This window comes from Equus caballus, chromosome 1 (assembly GCF_041296265.1).
Source record: "Equus caballus isolate H_3958 breed thoroughbred chromosome 1, TB-T2T, whole genome shotgun sequence".
NCBI classification, from domain to species: domain Eukaryota; kingdom Metazoa; phylum Chordata; class Mammalia; order Perissodactyla; family Equidae; genus Equus; species Equus caballus.
In genome coordinates this window covers 90,924,351-90,940,747 of record NC_091684.1, presented here as the reverse complement: position 1 = coordinate 90,940,747, position 16,397 = coordinate 90,924,351, and the positions used below count along the sequence as shown (strand labels likewise).

The following is a 16,397-nucleotide window of genomic DNA, read 5'->3' as shown; positions in this document are numbered from 1 at the left end:
CTACCGGAGCTGAACTCCTTAAGGGCAAGAACCGTTTCTGGCAGGTGCTACATAAGGGGTGCTCCAGTAGCCTCCTTGCATGAGCCAAAGAGAAGGGGTGAAGGCCGTGGGTCAGCGGCCTAGGAGCTCTGCATGGGTCAGAGCCTGCGCTCTGGGCCAGCTGCCCAACGTTGGGGGGAGGCTCTGGGACCAGCCCCATGCGGCCAAAGATTCAAAAAGTTGGATTCACATTTCATTTTTGAACAGCTGCTCCCACCCGTCTCTTTCCTGGCGTCGTCTGTCGTCTCCCTACTTTCTCCCCACCCTCTCATCCCCTCCATCTCCTCATCACCCCTTTGGTCACTTCCCGGATCACGCGTCTGGGAGGCGCCCTGGTAGACCCACTCCGAAGGCCTCGCAGTTTCTCTCTCCTTCCCTGTGCACCGGTTCCCCCCAGCGTACTTCCCCTCTCGTTTTCGTCGAGAAATGAGCGAGAGGGAACAGCAAACTTGCAGAGGTCCGGAGACAGGTCGTGGGCCCGCCGGGCCGCCCGCCCCCGCCGCGTGCGCGCGCGCGCATGAGTGTGTGTGTGTGTGCGTGTGCAAGGGGCCGAGGCTGGAAAGGAAACCGCCTGCCTCGCCGGGGAGAAGGAAGGAGCCTCCCCCTCCTCGCCCGCCCCCTCCCCACTTCCCGTCCAGCTCGGCGCCTCGCTTCCCCCTCCGCCGGCCGCGGGCGCACGGAACCTGCCCATCGCCGACGAGCTCGAGGCGGCGGAAGCCGAGCGGGAGGAGCCGGCTGGGCGCATGTCGGGCGGGGAACCCCAGGGCACCCCAGCCGGTGGCGGCGGGGGCCACTGTGCAGGTAGGGGCGCTGTCACCGCGGGCATCAGGCCGGGGAGGGCGCGCTCTGCCCCCTTGCAGTCGTGCGGGTCTGGGTGTGCCTCTGTGAACAACTTGGGTTCCGTGCACCCTTTTCGAGGTGAGGGAAACTGAGGCAGGGCGCGTGGCGTGCGGAGTTGGGAGAGGAGTCGGGTCTGAGGCTGCCAGCCAGCGCCCAGACGGGCCAGATCTCTCCCCTCAGACTGAGCTGAGATCCCGGCGAGCGGCAGTTTTCGAAAGAGCGCTGGTCGCACCCGCCCCCCGCGGCGGGTCTTGGTGGCCCAGGAAGGTGGTGAGGGCCTGCCTGGCGTTTGGGTCAGTCCCGGCACCGGCGCCGCGCGTCCTCACCCTCGCACCTGTGGGAGAGACGCCCCGCTTGCCCTGGTCCCGAGACTCCCCTGAGAGTCGGGTTCCACCCCATCAGGGACCTGGAGGGAGGAGCTTGGGGCGAGTTGTCCCGGAATGTGGTGCTGGCACCTCCCCAAGGGGCTGCTCTGCAAACAATTTCACCTCCCACTTCCGACTTGGCCGCAGTAACGCCCAAGACCCGGCTCAGAAGAGACCGCTCCGTTTCCACTTCCCGCAACATGGGTCACGCTGTCAACTCTCAGTGTTGACACGGAGGCCATTCAGTTGACAGTTGCTTTTGAAGAATGACAGGACGTGTCCTGCCATCTCACTCTTAAAATGCATGCGAAGGAGTTGGAGACTTTCCCAAGAGGGTGCGATTTGGGGTCGGGGAGTGCTGCCACTGCGTCGTCGTCGCTGGGCCACCAGAGGGCCAGGGAATTTTAGACACAACCCTTGACATCTGGGAGCCTTGGTTTCCTCAGATGTAAAAGAGAACACGAATAACCTGGCCTCCTTGTCTCATCCATGTATTGTGCAGGAAAGCACTTTGCAAAATGCACGGTCAATTGCACAGCTGTAATTTGGGTGACACCAGAGAACTAAGAGTTGGGGTTTGGAGAGAGTCTGCCTGCATCTCAGTTTTGGACTTAGCTATGCCTCAGTTTCCCCATTTGTTAAATGGGGACAACAACAGTGCCCACCTCATTGGGTTGTTACTGCGTTTAAATGCGTCAGTGGCCCTGAAGCACCTAGCCCAGGGCCTGTGTAAGCTCTAAATAAACTTAGTTGCTATTTTTACTAAGCATAACCTAAATGATTTGGAGAGATGTGGAAATGCCAGTTTGATTTGATTCAAGTATGAATAGCAGAGTATTCGAGAAGAAATTTAATGTTATTACATTCGGGCACAGCGCATAAAGTCTTTCGGGGTTCAGCTGAGAACTGTGTCACTGAGCAAAAAGAGGCCTGGATCTGCTTTCTGAGCTCTTTGACCTTGAGCCTCAGTTTCCTCATCTGTTTCCAAAAAACTAAGAGAAAAGAAAAATAGGGACAGGAATTATGGTTTTTTGGACTGGTAGAGCTGCCGGAGGATCAAATGAGGCAAAAGGTCTGAAAGCACCTTGAAGAGGATGAGTCGCTGGCTAACAGGAGACATCGCTGCTGCCAGGAGGGCAGAATAACATCGCAGTTGATTTAGAGCCTACAATGTGCCAGGCCCTCTATTAGGAATTCCTTTGATGAAACCCGCCCCAAACCTTTGCAAGGTAGGTATTTACAATCCTCATCTCTCCTGTACAAAGCTGACCTTCAGGGTTACACTGCTTCTGTCTCAAGGTCACATAGCTGTTAACGGTAGAGCCAGGATTCACATCCTGGTGTGGGCGCCTCTCACAAGTGTGTTCTCAACCACTAACCAAACTGGAGTTAAGGAGACCAGTCGTGGTTCAGAGTGGACCAATGTTAGCTTGTAGTTAATAATGTGTCCTGCGTATTTGTGGCCTCTAAAATATGAGTGAATTGTTAGACCTGGCAAAAGAGATTTTGAAATAATCTTAATTTCTTTCACCCCTATTTTAAAACCCCATTTTAAATTATTTTCTTGCAAAAATAAACAATGAAAATTTGCAGAAAAAAACGTATTAAAATCTTGAAAGAATGTATTGCAAGAACTCATTACAAACCTCAGACTAAATGGAATCTGAATTAGTGTTTTATTTTAACACTTAAATTTGCCAGAAACCTTAGGATGGCACAGAGGTGTAACTGGGTTTGAGGCTTTTGGTGATATGGTTAGCTTGCAAGGCTGGGACCCAGGACATTTCTGCAGGGACCTCAGTGCTCACTGAGATGCCCACAGAGGGAAGAGGACCTTCAGAGCAAGTCTGACCACCTGAAGGAGAGTGAATGCCAGGTCTACGGGCTGCAGAAATAATTCTTAAGTCATTTGTTTCGTAAAAGAAATTTCTCTTATTCTTTTTTCTTTTTCCAAAAGCAATGCATGCTCATTACAAGATGCACAGAAAACTACAAACAAGAAAAAAGAACATAAAAAACGACAGTAATCCTGAGCCATGACAGAAAGCAAATGGCCAAAAGGAAGGAGGGTGGAATGTCAATAAAGACACATAGCTTAGTGTCACTGTTCTTGTAATCCATTTCTGTGCTATGTTCGTCGATTTACATCTATTTCAAAAATGGGATGCAAACTATTATTGTGTTAAATGACAAAAATAGTGCTTGCTCATTGCTTGAACATTAAGACATTAACTTTAGTAAAAAGGAGCCAGAATTTATTATGTTCATTAAAACTTTTCCATTTAAAAATAAAACAAACTTTTGATTGGAGATTAAACTGTTGATGTTTGAATTTTATTGTGGTTTTGGTCAAAGTTTGATGAAAGACCTTCAGAGCAAAGGGGAGGTACAATGGTGATCTTTAAATAACGAGAACTAAAGACCGGCACAGAACAAAGTTTCTGAGTATAAAAATTTTAGATTAGAGTCCTTAGATCAGAATTAGAACCTTTGTTTTGATAGTGATGATAATTCAGTTTATATGCTGGGTTCCCACACAAAGCAAGCAGAGAGCTCCGCTTCCAGAGATGCCCTTGGCAGCCACTCTCGGAGTGAGGACGGTCCCCTTTGGCACAGCTGGGGCCATCTGTGGCCAGCCATTTTTCAGCCACCACCGTTTAGTAATGCAAGACTTTTAGTCTTTGGTAGTCTTCTTTTGCTTGTTCTTAACTTTAATGACTGTGTGGTAAAAATTCCTTGCGAATGTCTTTTGTGCAACAATCATACAATTTTTTAAATCCTTGCCGCAGATGCTTTGACCATCCTGAATCCATTTTCTCTTTTGAAATCAGAATTGACCAGCTGCTCCTTGAGCACAGACTTTGCAATCAGCTTCCGAATTTTCACAGCAAGTGGAAGTAGGAAAGGAGAACTGTGGCTGACCGATGAATGAAATATTATTTCTATTTTACCCGGCCCTCCTTCCTTTTGGCCGCCTGGCTCCTGTCATGGCTCAGAGATGGATGGTAAAGATAGCGGGGCTTCCTCTAATCACTAGGGTTGCTGGTCATCGAGTGTTATAAACAGAATCACAGAACTTATTGCTGGATGGAGCTTCAAAAGATCAATTGGTTAAACCCCTTGAGTTCTGGGAGGTGAGGCATCGACAAGTGCATTTACCAAGTGCAGCTGCTGAGTGCTCTATCTTTAGTCAATATAATGGTAGTCGTAGGTGCAGGAGACCTGGTCTCAAATCAAATAATTGAAATAAACAACCCTAGATTATCTTTCCCATGTCAACTTCAGGTTAATTTCCCAGCCACGCTGCCTGTGTTCATCCATTTAAAATATGTGGATAAAATTCTACCTGTTTAACCCCAACATCTGCCTGTCACGGTAGGACTTTCACCCTTTATTTGCAGATGGGTTTGAACTCTCAGAGAAATGCAGTTAAGACAGTAAACTCCTTGAGTTGAGCGATAGCAATCTCTGAGGATAAATTATCTATTGTAGAGTACTGACAGTTGTGAGTGGCGGTAGAGATTGTGGAATCTGGCCTGCTTGTTTTACAGGTGTGAAAAGTGAGGCATAGGAACAGAGTGAGTATTAGAATCTGGGTCGTCTTAGAGCTGTTTCCATCAAGCCATGCTTCATTTCTTAGTTCTGCATAATTCATCTCTGCTTAAGAAATATTAAGTGGGGCTGGCCCGGTGGCACAGCGATTAAGTTCGCACGTTCCACTTTGGCAGCCCAGGGTTCGCTGGTTCGGATCCCGGGTGCGAACATGGCACCACTCAGAAAGCCATGCTGTGGCAGGCATCCCACATATAAAGTAGAGGAAGATGGGCACGGATGTTAGCTCAGGGCCAGTCTTCCTCAGCCAAAAGAGGATTGGTGGCAGATGTTAGCTCGGGACTGATCTTCCTCAAAAAAAAAAATAAAAAGAAATATTAAGTGAATGGAACCAAATCCTTGTTTATTTTTTTTGAGCCATCGTGGGTCTTAAAAACTTAAATTTTGAAGCAGTTGCTTTTGTCATATCATCATTGATCTTTAAGAATCGTTTGTTCGTTTATTCATTATTCATTCATTCAACATTGATAGAGGGGCTTCTTGGCCCGGAATTAGAACTAGAGCCACACATTAATAAGGTATCAATATTTGACTTAATTTAGAGAAAAACTTGCTAAAAATAAAAGCTGTCCATCAATGGAATAGGCTGCTTTGAAAAGCAGTCAGCTCTTTGCTGTGGGAAGCATTTAAGTTAGTGCTGGCTGGTTCTGTGGTGAATGTAATGAGGGAGTCTGCATGTGGGGATGGGGCCCATATTGGAGGATGTGTGGGAACCCTTCCATAGCTCTAGGATTCTGTGATTTTTGTCCTGGAGCATTGGGATCATCCAGGATTTGAGCTACTGTGTAAATTTCCTACTCCCTGCTCACTAGGGTTTCACATTTTGCCTCCCCCCATCCAGGTGGTTTCATTTCCAGAAGCCTCGCCAGCTCCTTGCAGTCAGCTGCCTGAATGCAGTAGGACCTTCAACCCCCCAGCGTTACACAGATCTAGGATTGATCTTAATCATTAACGTGATCATGTTCACCCATGCGAACAAATCGACCAGGAATAGTAACGTGTATTTGACAGGTGGCCCTGCCTCCAGATTAATTGCCTTCACAGGTTGAAAGGTGAAATATCTCAAGTTTAATGAGTGAATTGTGTCCTGAATGTGGAATCTGAGTTTAAATTTAGTTTTGTGACATGTACACCGACCTAACTTTTCTTTTTCCTATCTGTCATCTCTTAATTTGTGAGTGGATTGATAAGATGATTTGACATAATTATTAGGCTTTATCTTTGACATGGGAGAGTGTGTGTGTTTTGCATTTATAAATGAAAGCATGACACATCTTAAATACCTTTAGGAAGAGGAGGACATTTCACAGTGGTCAATGAGAAAAAAAGTAAATATAGAGGTAAACTGAGGTTCTTCTGTTTCTAATACACTGGAAACTTAGAATTGTGGAAGCTGTTTTGTGATTATAAATCTTCTGATGAAGAAAAGTTTATGTATTTCAGTACGATTTTTTTAAATTGAGGTATAATTTACAATAACATTAGTTTCAGGTGTACAACATAATGATTTGATATTTGTATATATATTGTGATATTATCACCACAATGTCTAGTTAACATCTGTCACCTGACATAGTTACAAAAGGATTTTTTTTTCTTGTGGTGAGAACTTTTAAGATCTACTCTCTTAGCAACTCAGTATGATTCTTACTATTTCCCTAATGCTTTCATTATAGCCACAGGCCAGGCATAGTGAAATGTGAGACAGCTATCCTTGGGCATAAATAATCTACATTCAATTCAAACAGTAGATTTAGGGACCTTAAATTACCTTGACTTTTATCGGTCCTGTTGTTTCCCTTTGTCTGGTTATATAATTCTCTTCTGGAGACGTTAAGTTATCCATTTATTCAGTCCATCATATTTGTTCATTCAAGAATATTTATGTAGCAGCTACTGTATACGTGGCACTGTGGTGTGCACAGCAGGGTGTTTAAAGATGTATGAGACTGTTCTTGAGGACCTCCAGTCTAAATCGAAGATCTAGCAAAGGCTGGTGTTCTTTCCAGGTGATTTAAGGTGACACTTAGAGCTTAATAGTCACTTTTAGGATGCATCTTCAGAGGGTGTCTCAGGACTTCCTTACGTCTTCCCACAGAGTCAGTATTTCTCTGCTCAGTTCCTCCCTCCCGTGAGGCCTGCACACTGCTGCCGTGATGGTCTTCCCAAAGCACAGACCTGATTAGGTTATTGTTTCTCTGTGCAATGACTCATTATTGTCCTGAAAGCAAGTTCTCAGCAGTCCTTTCCAAGCCTTCCATAAATTGGCCCCTAAATCCCTAAAATGGATACTCTGGCTTTTTTATTGTGCACATTATTCTGCCCACCAAGAATATGATGGAATCTATCCTCTTTGCCTCCGATGTCTACTCATCAAAACGTTATCCTTCATGTATGATCTAGCCAGTAATGCTTCTCAGCCTTCCCTGGTCCTCTGGAATCATCTACTCTTTCCTTCGTCTTATAGTTATGTAACTTATAGTTATAGTTCGTTATATATTTAACCTGCTTTTCTAATTCCAGTGTAAACTGCTTCAGCTCAAGGAAGCTGTCTGGTTGATCTCCTTACCCCTCATCTGTGTAGGATGCTTGTGGTTTACTCCACTCTCGCTGAATTGAGTTAGACTCTTCATTATATTTTAGACTGAGTAATCCAGTGTGTAGGTTAACCACATCTGTTATTTTTATATCTTGCAAAACCAATCAAGAATTCTGTAAGTTCAGTTCAGTTCAAATGTTTATTGAGATGCACAAACCACATTGCCAGACAACTGTGGTAGCTCTTTAAGATGAAAAAAAAAAAGTAGAATGTTGTCCATACCCTTGGGAAGCCTGTAGTTCAGTGGAGAAAAGAGAATTAATTCTTATGAAGTTTCTGGATGTTGTTTCATCAGAATGATTGGGCACATTGGGATATGCCAAAATCATTAAGAAGTAACTGGCATTAAGAAGTAGATGCCCAGTGAATATTTTATAGGCTGGATGGAGGGAGAGGAGGAAGAAGAAAGAGGGAATCCTTTGATTCATAATTTATTTATTGCAGTGTTTACTCCTAGGCATAATAATTTTGAAGGTAATTTACTCAAGTATTGATTTCCACACTTATGTATAAAATGTGCTGCTCTTTGTCTAGGAAGAGAGATGCTAGTTCTCTGTCTGTGGGAACTCTGCATTAATTTCCTGGCTGTGGTGTTGTATTTGCTTAACGTCGTTGACGTTCTCCTCTCAGGCATCTCTGCAGTGCGGGACCCACGTTTCCCAGGCTGGACGAGGCCTACAGCTGTCTGGGGGCCGTGACAAGGGGACCGCCTCACACTGATTCCACACTCGTCATCTCCTCCTCTACCCAGCCTGCTAATTGGCCTTGGGGGCTGTAGGATGAGTTCTGAACTATTTCCTCACCATGAAGCTTTTGTGTGTCTGTCTGCACTCGACTTAACTAGTAATCTGAATGGAAAAATGGACAAATTCTATCATTTTAATCCAACTGTTACCTTTTTTTTGACTCTGATTTGAGATTATGTACATCCATTCAAATATTTATTGTATGTGAATGTTTTGGAAACTCCCTTAAAAAGCATAAGGTGATGTACAAGAAAAGGTATTGATATTACCCCTGGTTTCCCATTTTGCTGAGGCAGAATAGAGCTCAGTGGAAATAAAATGAGATATTCTAGGGGGTTACTTTATCTTAGGTTAAGCTTGGGATGAATTTATATTGACAGTGCTTTTAAAATTTCATTGTGCTTTTTAATGAGCAAAAGATCCTTTTTTTTTTTTTTGCCATATCCTATCAAAATTAGGAGCCTGCCTTTCCCAATAAAATGACTAATTATTAATCATTACAGGGCTGGGAAGGGGTGGGTCAAGCAGAAATATAGTAGCGAGAAACCTTCTTTTGGAGGTGCCTTTGCATTAGTCTGGGCTGAATTTCTTGAGGGCAGACCTTGTTTTATTTATCTTCTTATCATTTTTGTTAGACCTGTAGTAAGAATAAAGACTCACTGAATTGTATTGGTTTAAAATAACATGTGTAACGCAAGCACCATGGCACGCAGGAGACTTCCTTCCCAGCCAGTGGTGGCTCCTGAAATGCTGCATGGAGAGGCTGGGGCAGCAGCTGGGTTAAAAGAGTTGCTTTTGCATGCAAACACAGTCTTTATATAGACTGCATGTTCAAGATTGATACAAGTGGCAAACATTTCTAAAAGAGCTGCCATTTACACATTTCGTAAGAGAAAAATGTCAGCTGCCCATCTCAAAGCACAGGCTCAGGATTTTCATTTGGAGTGGCTATAGAGGACTGCGAAGCATGTTGCGGGGCTGGAGCACCCCCAGGCCAGCCCTTGGCACTGCTTCCGCTCCCAGCACCTCCTCCCTTCTACTGCCCATGACGTTCATCACTTGTCATGATGTAACGTGAATTCTTGAAACACGAGACAAACGCATCTTCAAATGGAAGCACAGAGACACATTCCAAAGGCAAATTTCATTTAAATTGTGATCAAAATACTTCACTTTACTTGTTATGGGCAAATGATGATTAACTGCAGTTGACCGAGAGGCCAGCTGGAAAGGACACTGGACTTGGGGTCAGGACCCTGGGCAAGTGCTTTAATCTCTCTGGATCTCAGAGTTCTTCCTGGTAGAAACAGAGATGGCAATGTCAACCCTCAGTGTGGAATTGTGGTAAAGGTCTAATATAATCATTTAGATATGAGCTCATCCTAATCTATAATATTTATGCATCAAGAATTGCTTTATTACAAACTTACTGGTATTGTCCCTAACATCAGTCCTGTCTACAATCTCAGTTGGCTTTATAGCTTGTCCCTCACACCCCAGTCTGGGTCCCTGGTCTCTTATCTGAATCACATTAGTGTTTCTGCAGCAAAATAATGCAGGTTCCCTGAACTCAGTGGCATAAAGGCTCTTGATTGCTTTGCATCTGTGCTCATGGGGTTTGACGAGCGCAGGAGTGCAGTCAGGTTCTCTGCTGCAGGACGAATGAGGGGAAGCCTGTGGTTCTCAGACAGAGACTTTGGGATTTGGGATTAGAGGTGATGCGTCAGGAGCTGGTACTCAATAGTTGTTGTGGTGGTTTTGCTTCCCCTCCTCCCCCTTCCCTTCTCTTCCTCCTCCTCCGCTTCTAATTCTTAGCCTCAGTTCCTGTTGTATTGTCCACTGTTTCTGGATAGGCCACTGATCTGCTGCCTTTCGTCATGAGCCACCAAGCACAGTGCCGCATAAGGAGTGAGCAGAGGGACACAGGAGGTGTCTCAGGGAAGAAGGGAACGCGACCTTATGGAGAGCGTCGTTCAGTCCCGCTTCAGCACGTTTCTGGAGCAGGCGTGCAGGCTGCTTCTAAGACGATGTGCTTCCTGGTTTTGATCCTTCGTCTGCTCCTTGGATCCTCCTGCTTTGCTTGGCCCGTGGGAGGGCCAAGTCATGAAGACTGCCTCGCACTGGTCTGATTGTTCTCTTGATGCTGCCCCTTGGATTAATCCTTTGATGCCGCAGTTTGCAGCCTGAGGGCAAATGATACCCTACCTTGTACTCTTCCCAGGGTTCCAGAGACCCTGCTGTCTTGGAGGGAGCACTGGACAACGGCTGTCATTGATGGGCCTGAAGGGGAAAGGGTTAACTGTCAGGCTGCCCCCTTAAATGCCCACCACCGACAACCAAGGTGAGCGATTCCTTTGGCGTGTCTGCGGCCGTGGTCAGCTCTGAGCCTTCTAGTGCTGCTTGTGACGAGCAGGCTCAATGCGGATGATTGATGCCAAATGTATCGTGGAGAGTGAAGGGTGCTTAACAGAGCACAGCTGGGTCGGCTCTGTGAAGGGAATTCTGGTTCTAGACCCATCCATCTTTGCCCTTTCAAGGTGTAATTTAATTTTGGTCTTGATGAAATTTTCATCTATATGAAATGTAAGCTCTGCAGGATTCTCCATTAGGACACTGTTTGGATTTTGGTTTCTCTTAATCCTCTCCGACAGTTTGCCTCTCCTGTCTCAGAAAATTCACTTCTCTTGCTGGTATCCTTTCGTACCCAAAGAGGGCATTCTAACCTTAAGAGAAATTCGGCGCAGCACAGCGCCTGCCATTGCCTTTCTCTCCAAGCAGAGAGCACGCCTTCTCCCTTGGCTTCTCAGATGTCTGGGTCCAGGCAGGAAGTAGTCACAGCTCACATTTATTTAATAAAACCGTTATGAGATGAACGCAGCCCCATGCACGCGGGGATAGAGGGGGACCTGGCTGCTTGCTTTGCCCCAAAGCTTGCCGGCTCTCTGTACGTTTTTGGAGCTGTCACTTGTGAGCTGTTTGCACTGAGGGAGAACTTCTGTCAGGTTGGGACTTGGCAGGCCAGTTGGCTAATGCTTTGGGTGTTCTTTCAGCATTGTCTGCAGTGAGTGTGGGAGTCAAAGGCCCTTCAGTGCGAAGATAATGCCTGCTTGTTCCCTGGAACCCCAAGGGAGCCAGAGTCAAAGGGGCTTTTTGTCTCACCAGTAGAAAGACCCACAGGAAATCCCAGCTTCAGAGATTCCTGTGCAGCCTCATTGTCCCCTCAGTGCTGACTGGCCTTAGGCTTCCTTTGAGTGAGGCAGTAACTAGTACAAAAAATAAATGAAAGGATGCTGTTCATGTGGCTGGAATGGAGTGCACCTGCCGTGTGCACTAGCATGCGGGCTGGGCGCTTCCCGGACCCTGGTGCCTGAGTCCTCCTAGCCGTGAGCACTGGGGTGGTGAATTGAAGGTAATACCAGCCACTTGGTACTGTTAGAAGACTCGACTGTGGTCACGTGAGTGAAGAGCCAGTGCAGCATCTGCACCATCGCAGGCACTCAGTGTTGTTATTGAAGGGCTATTCTCAGATTTCAAGTCTCTACGAGCGATTCTCTCACTTAGCAGGTCTGTGACCAGGACGAGCTCATCTAATTTCTCTTCATCTGTAAGCTGGGCAGTAATAATGCTTATTGCCTAGGACTATTGTGAGGATTACAGGAGACAATATATGCAAAGGTCTTAGAAAACAGCACATTAAAACCGGTGGGCTTTGGTCTACACCTGTGCAGGTGATGTCCTGATGAGGGTTCCGGTCTAGGGGCGACTGGGGCCGACATCCTGGCTGGGCCCGGGCACTGAGGAAGGCGTGTCTTTTTCTAATTCATCAGCTCAGAGGGGCCACCTTTTTCTAATTTACCTTCCCAGAGGGGACATCCTTTTTATAGTTCATCACCCCGGAGGGGGTACCTTTTAAAAAATTTGCCCAGCGGTAACATATGTGCTAGCAGCAGCCTGTCAACAAGAGAAAGATGCTATTATTAGTGTGGAGGACAGAGCCTTCTGGAGAGAGTGCATGGCGTGCTTTACCTGGCTCCAACTTGGTAGTTTCTCTTTAATTTTAGCAATACTATTATCATAGTCGGAGGAGCAGTTTTGCTATTTCCTCAATTCCAAATTTTCTCTAGGATTTTCCTTGAGGCCAAGGGCTATGATCCCCTGCCTTCCAAGGCCACCCTCTGTGGCACTGCCCTGCATGTGTCCTCCAGAATGGACATTTGTTAACACAGGTTGGAAGAGAATGGGTCAGAGGGTGGGCTGGGTGCTGGCTATTGGCTCTTGGCCCCTCACCCACCCTTCTGTGCCTTGCTCTTTACTGTGAGGGCTGGGAGTCTGAAAATGGCACATCCCTGGCTCCCTTGCCAGCTCCCTTCCTGTTAAATTCTGCCAATAGGAGGCACTGGTGGGAGACCAGAGGCAGGAGGAAGAGAAAAGCTGTCTGATTCTGGGTTTTACAGTGGGGTGGTTGCAGGCAAGGATGGGTAATTTGGAACTCCAGCAGCTCTGACAAGTAGCCCTTTTCCCAGGCTCCAGAACCAGTGGACACAACCTCTTCAACTGTACCCAGATTGAGCAGGCTCAGGTGCACAGCCCAGGAGCATTAATGCCTGATCCTGGTTGTTATCTCTTCTTCCTCTTTGCTCCTGCCCTCTCCTTCTCCTTTATTCTCTTCCGGTTCTTCCCATATCTTTGTGACCGACTCCCTGTATTAAGTGTCCTCTGTTTGGCATACCTGGAGTGGTCTCAGTTTTCCTACACTTTGTTTGTGGACTCTGTGACTCTCTTGAGTGCTTTGGGGCTGGGTACCCTCCCCAAGATCTCCTGGCGCTTGGGTGCTTCCTTTCTGTATCCATCTTCATCAAGCATGTCAGGATTGTTGTGATAGCCTTTCAATAGGTTTTCAGCCTCTAGCTTCTTCCTGATCATGGTGGACATTATGGTCAGATTAATTTTCCTAAACTCTAGTTCATCTGGCTCACACCTCTGCTCAAAACCCTACAAGTTTTATGGCAGTCATTTAGCAAAGGTGTAGTCACCTATGACCTAAACCCAGTGGTGAGAATCCTAACCATGGACACCTCTCCCACAATCCTCACGACAGAGGTCTGTGTAGTCAGAGGGTCATTCTTTCACCCTGGCTGGGAGGACGGCAGTTAGCTCAGGGACAGACACACCAGTAGTCATGCTGGTATGAGCAAGATTTCAAAGCCTGGCTGTGGCTCCCCGCTGTATCTCCTTATAGCCCTCACTGATTCCTTCCATGTTCAAGTCAAACTCGGGCCTTTAGGACAGGACCCTGCTCTTTGTCAGCCCCTCCTGCTTTCCTGGAGGACAACCGTTAGCTTACAAGGGCTGCCTGATGTCCTGGGATTAGGGAAGGCTGAGACTGAGAAGTTTAAATCATGTCACTTGTAAACTGATGGAAATCTGTGTACTGTGAAAAGCGCAGATGAGCTGTAAGCCTGGATGAGATTATCATCTTGGGGAGGGGCTTTCTCACCCTTAGGTTTTCTGACTTCCTTGAAGTAATGTTTTTAGGAACTTCCATATTGAAGTGGGTTGGGAGAATCTCTTAAGGGAAATGAAAGGACATACGGGGTCAACTGGAGTAAAAAGAATGTGGTTAATGTTCAAACATGGCTTTATTGTTTTTACATAAAAATCAAAACATTGGCATTATAAAAAAATCAAGCAACCTTGAAAAATACATGGTGGAAGAAGAAATGATCCCTAATGTCCCACCTTCCTCACTGTTAATTCTTTCATGAACGTCCTTCTAGACGGTTCTCAGAGCCTCTGTTATAGACACATATGATTTTTTTTTAAAGATTTTATTTTTTCTTTTTCTCCCCAAAGCCCCCTGGCACATAGTTGTGTATTTCTTTTAGTTGTGGGTCCTTCTAGTTGTGCCATGTGAGACGCTGCTTCAGCATGGCTTGATGAGCAGTGCCATGTCTGCGCCCAGGATTCGAACTGGCGAAACCCTGGGCCGCCGAAGCAGAGTGCGTGAACTTAACCACTCGGCCATGGGGCCGGCCCCTACACATACGATTTTACAGAAGTGGGATTATGTTGCATCCTGTTATCTAACCTAATTTTTTCCCACTTATTAGTATAGCACAGAAATGTTTTCGTGTCAACAAATGTTACCTTACATCATTATTTCCAATGGCTGCACTGTATTCCATGTTTGTACCATAGTGTGCTCATCCAGTCGCATTAAATTGGAATGTTTACGGTTGTCACCCTTGAGAACATGCTAATTTTTATTAAGTTCTTGTGTTTAAGATGATGCTAGGGCTATAACATATTCTAAGAAATCAGTAACTTAAAACATTAGAAGTTTCTTTCTCTCCTAGATAAAGTTCGGGTTCTCCCTCCATTTACTGGTGGTTACTTTGAGGCTCCAGGCTTAGACAGAGGGGCTGCTCTGCCTTACATGGCCATTCAGGGGCTCAGGCTGACAGAGGCCCCACCACCTTCAGCATGTGGCTTCCAAGGTTGCCCAGGCCTTTGCCACCAAGCCAGCAGATAACAAAGAAGAGAGAGCAGAAGATGTCATAGGAGGTTTTTATGGATCAGAACTGGGAGCGGTAGATACCACTTCTGCCCACATACCATTGGCCAAGTTTAGTCACATGGCCATAGGAAGCTGCAAGGGAGGCTGAGAAATGTCACCTAGCTGTGTAGGCAGGAGGAAAAGGGCATAGGGTTCAACAGTGGCCAGTCTCTGCCAGAGGTCCCCTTACTGGTCACCAAATTCCTGCTTCACTTTCCCTCTCGCACCTGGAACCCACTCACCCCTCCCAGAAGGAGACACAGCTAAGTCCCGTGCAGTCATTGCGCCTGGCTCATGCTTCAGGATCTCTAGATGGTGTGCTGGCTCCTCATCATGCCTAAATGAGAATTCTCATGGTTCTGTGACTTACGAACTAAAAAGGAAAAAGTTATTTGCCTCTTTCCTAGCCTCTCCCAATTTTCAGTGGTGGAGCAGAGATAGAATAACACAACACCAAAAAACTCCCATTTTGAACTGAGTAAAATAGGAGATGCACAGTAGTCTCAGGTTCAAAGCAATCGTGGAGCCAGTGAAGGCCTCCAACCAGGGCTGCAAGAACTTTCTCCATTAGACCTTGATTCTGATCTCGGAGAGGAAATCTCTTGTCCGTTGGTCTCCATGGCCCCTGGCTCTGTCCTGCCAATTTCCTCCTTGTCCTTTATTCTCCATGGCAACATTTGAAGCTGTTGCTGGGGATTCTGCCGTCTTTACAGGGTGTGTACAGCTTTTGCTCCTCTGGATGGTGGCCTGAGGTTTTGTAAGGCTCACAGAGACTTTTTGTTTTTAAGTCCAGGCTCATGGTTTCTCAGGCCATACATTTCTGTCAAAAATTTAGTAGGATTCTCTTCTGTTTTCTTCCATGAAGTTCCTTGTACTGATACCTAATCCCCAAATTTTTTCCTGGACCTTATGATCAAGCTGGATTTATTGTATTACTTTATCACCCCATGCCCTTCTTTCTCAACTAAATGGTGGTTACCTTCAGGCCCTCAGGCTCAGATGGGAGGCAACACTCTTAATCAGTTCTCCGCCACAGGGCTGAGTCTTTGAGCCTTTGTCACTCAAAAGTTTTTCAATCTTATTTCTTGCCGTTTGAGATTTAGAAGCAGTCAGCTTTTTAAACCCTTTAAGTGCACAAATTTCTGGATTCTATCCCCTTTCATTTATGCTCGCAATCCAACAAATTCTTGACTCAGCATACCTATTTCTTTAATATTACTTTAATATTATCTTTACTATTTCTTGCATTTTATTACTAATGTTTTACTTTCCAACGTCTTTCCCCAGAGCTGCAAGCTCGGTAGGCACTACGTCTGCTTTCTTAGTTTTTGCAGGTGATGATTTTACCTAATATTTTGCCACTGCGTAACTTGGGTCTCCATCTCTCCAAGCACCAATATCAGTTTTTTTTTTGCTGTCACTGCCTGATCCCTCAGCCAGTGCCACTTATTTTAGGTAGTACCCTGCTTTGAGGCACCAATTTCGGTGTTAGTTAACACTTGCTGTTATAATATAAAAACCTAAATTCTCGGTGGCATGTCACTTTCAAAGTTTGTTTCGCAATGTAAATTACCTTGTGAAGCAGGACTGTTGATGGTGGTGGGGAGGGGTCCTACTCTATTTCATCACGCAGGGATTCA

At 45.9% G+C, this 16,397-nt stretch overlaps 1 protein-coding gene across 8 annotated transcripts in view; it reads left to right on the top strand.

Moving 5' to 3' along the window:
- The first annotated feature begins 354 nt into the window (after positions 1-354).
- Positions 355-16,397, top strand: part of DISC1 (DISC1 scaffold protein) — a 339,947-nt gene continuing 323,904 nt past the window's right edge. For 7 of the 8 annotated variants that reach the window (XR_011423792.1, XR_002809874.2, XM_070229105.1 and 4 more), the window contains exon 1: positions 355-840. Coding sequence is in view for 5 of the 8 variants with exons in the window: in XM_070229105.1 (XP_070085206.1) it covers positions 783-840 (58 nt within the window). In the remaining 3 variants the exon portion in view is untranslated. Of the gene's footprint in view, positions 841-11,503; positions 11,611-16,397 lie in introns of those variants that run through there. The other variant, XM_070229100.1, reaches the window with a different exon arrangement.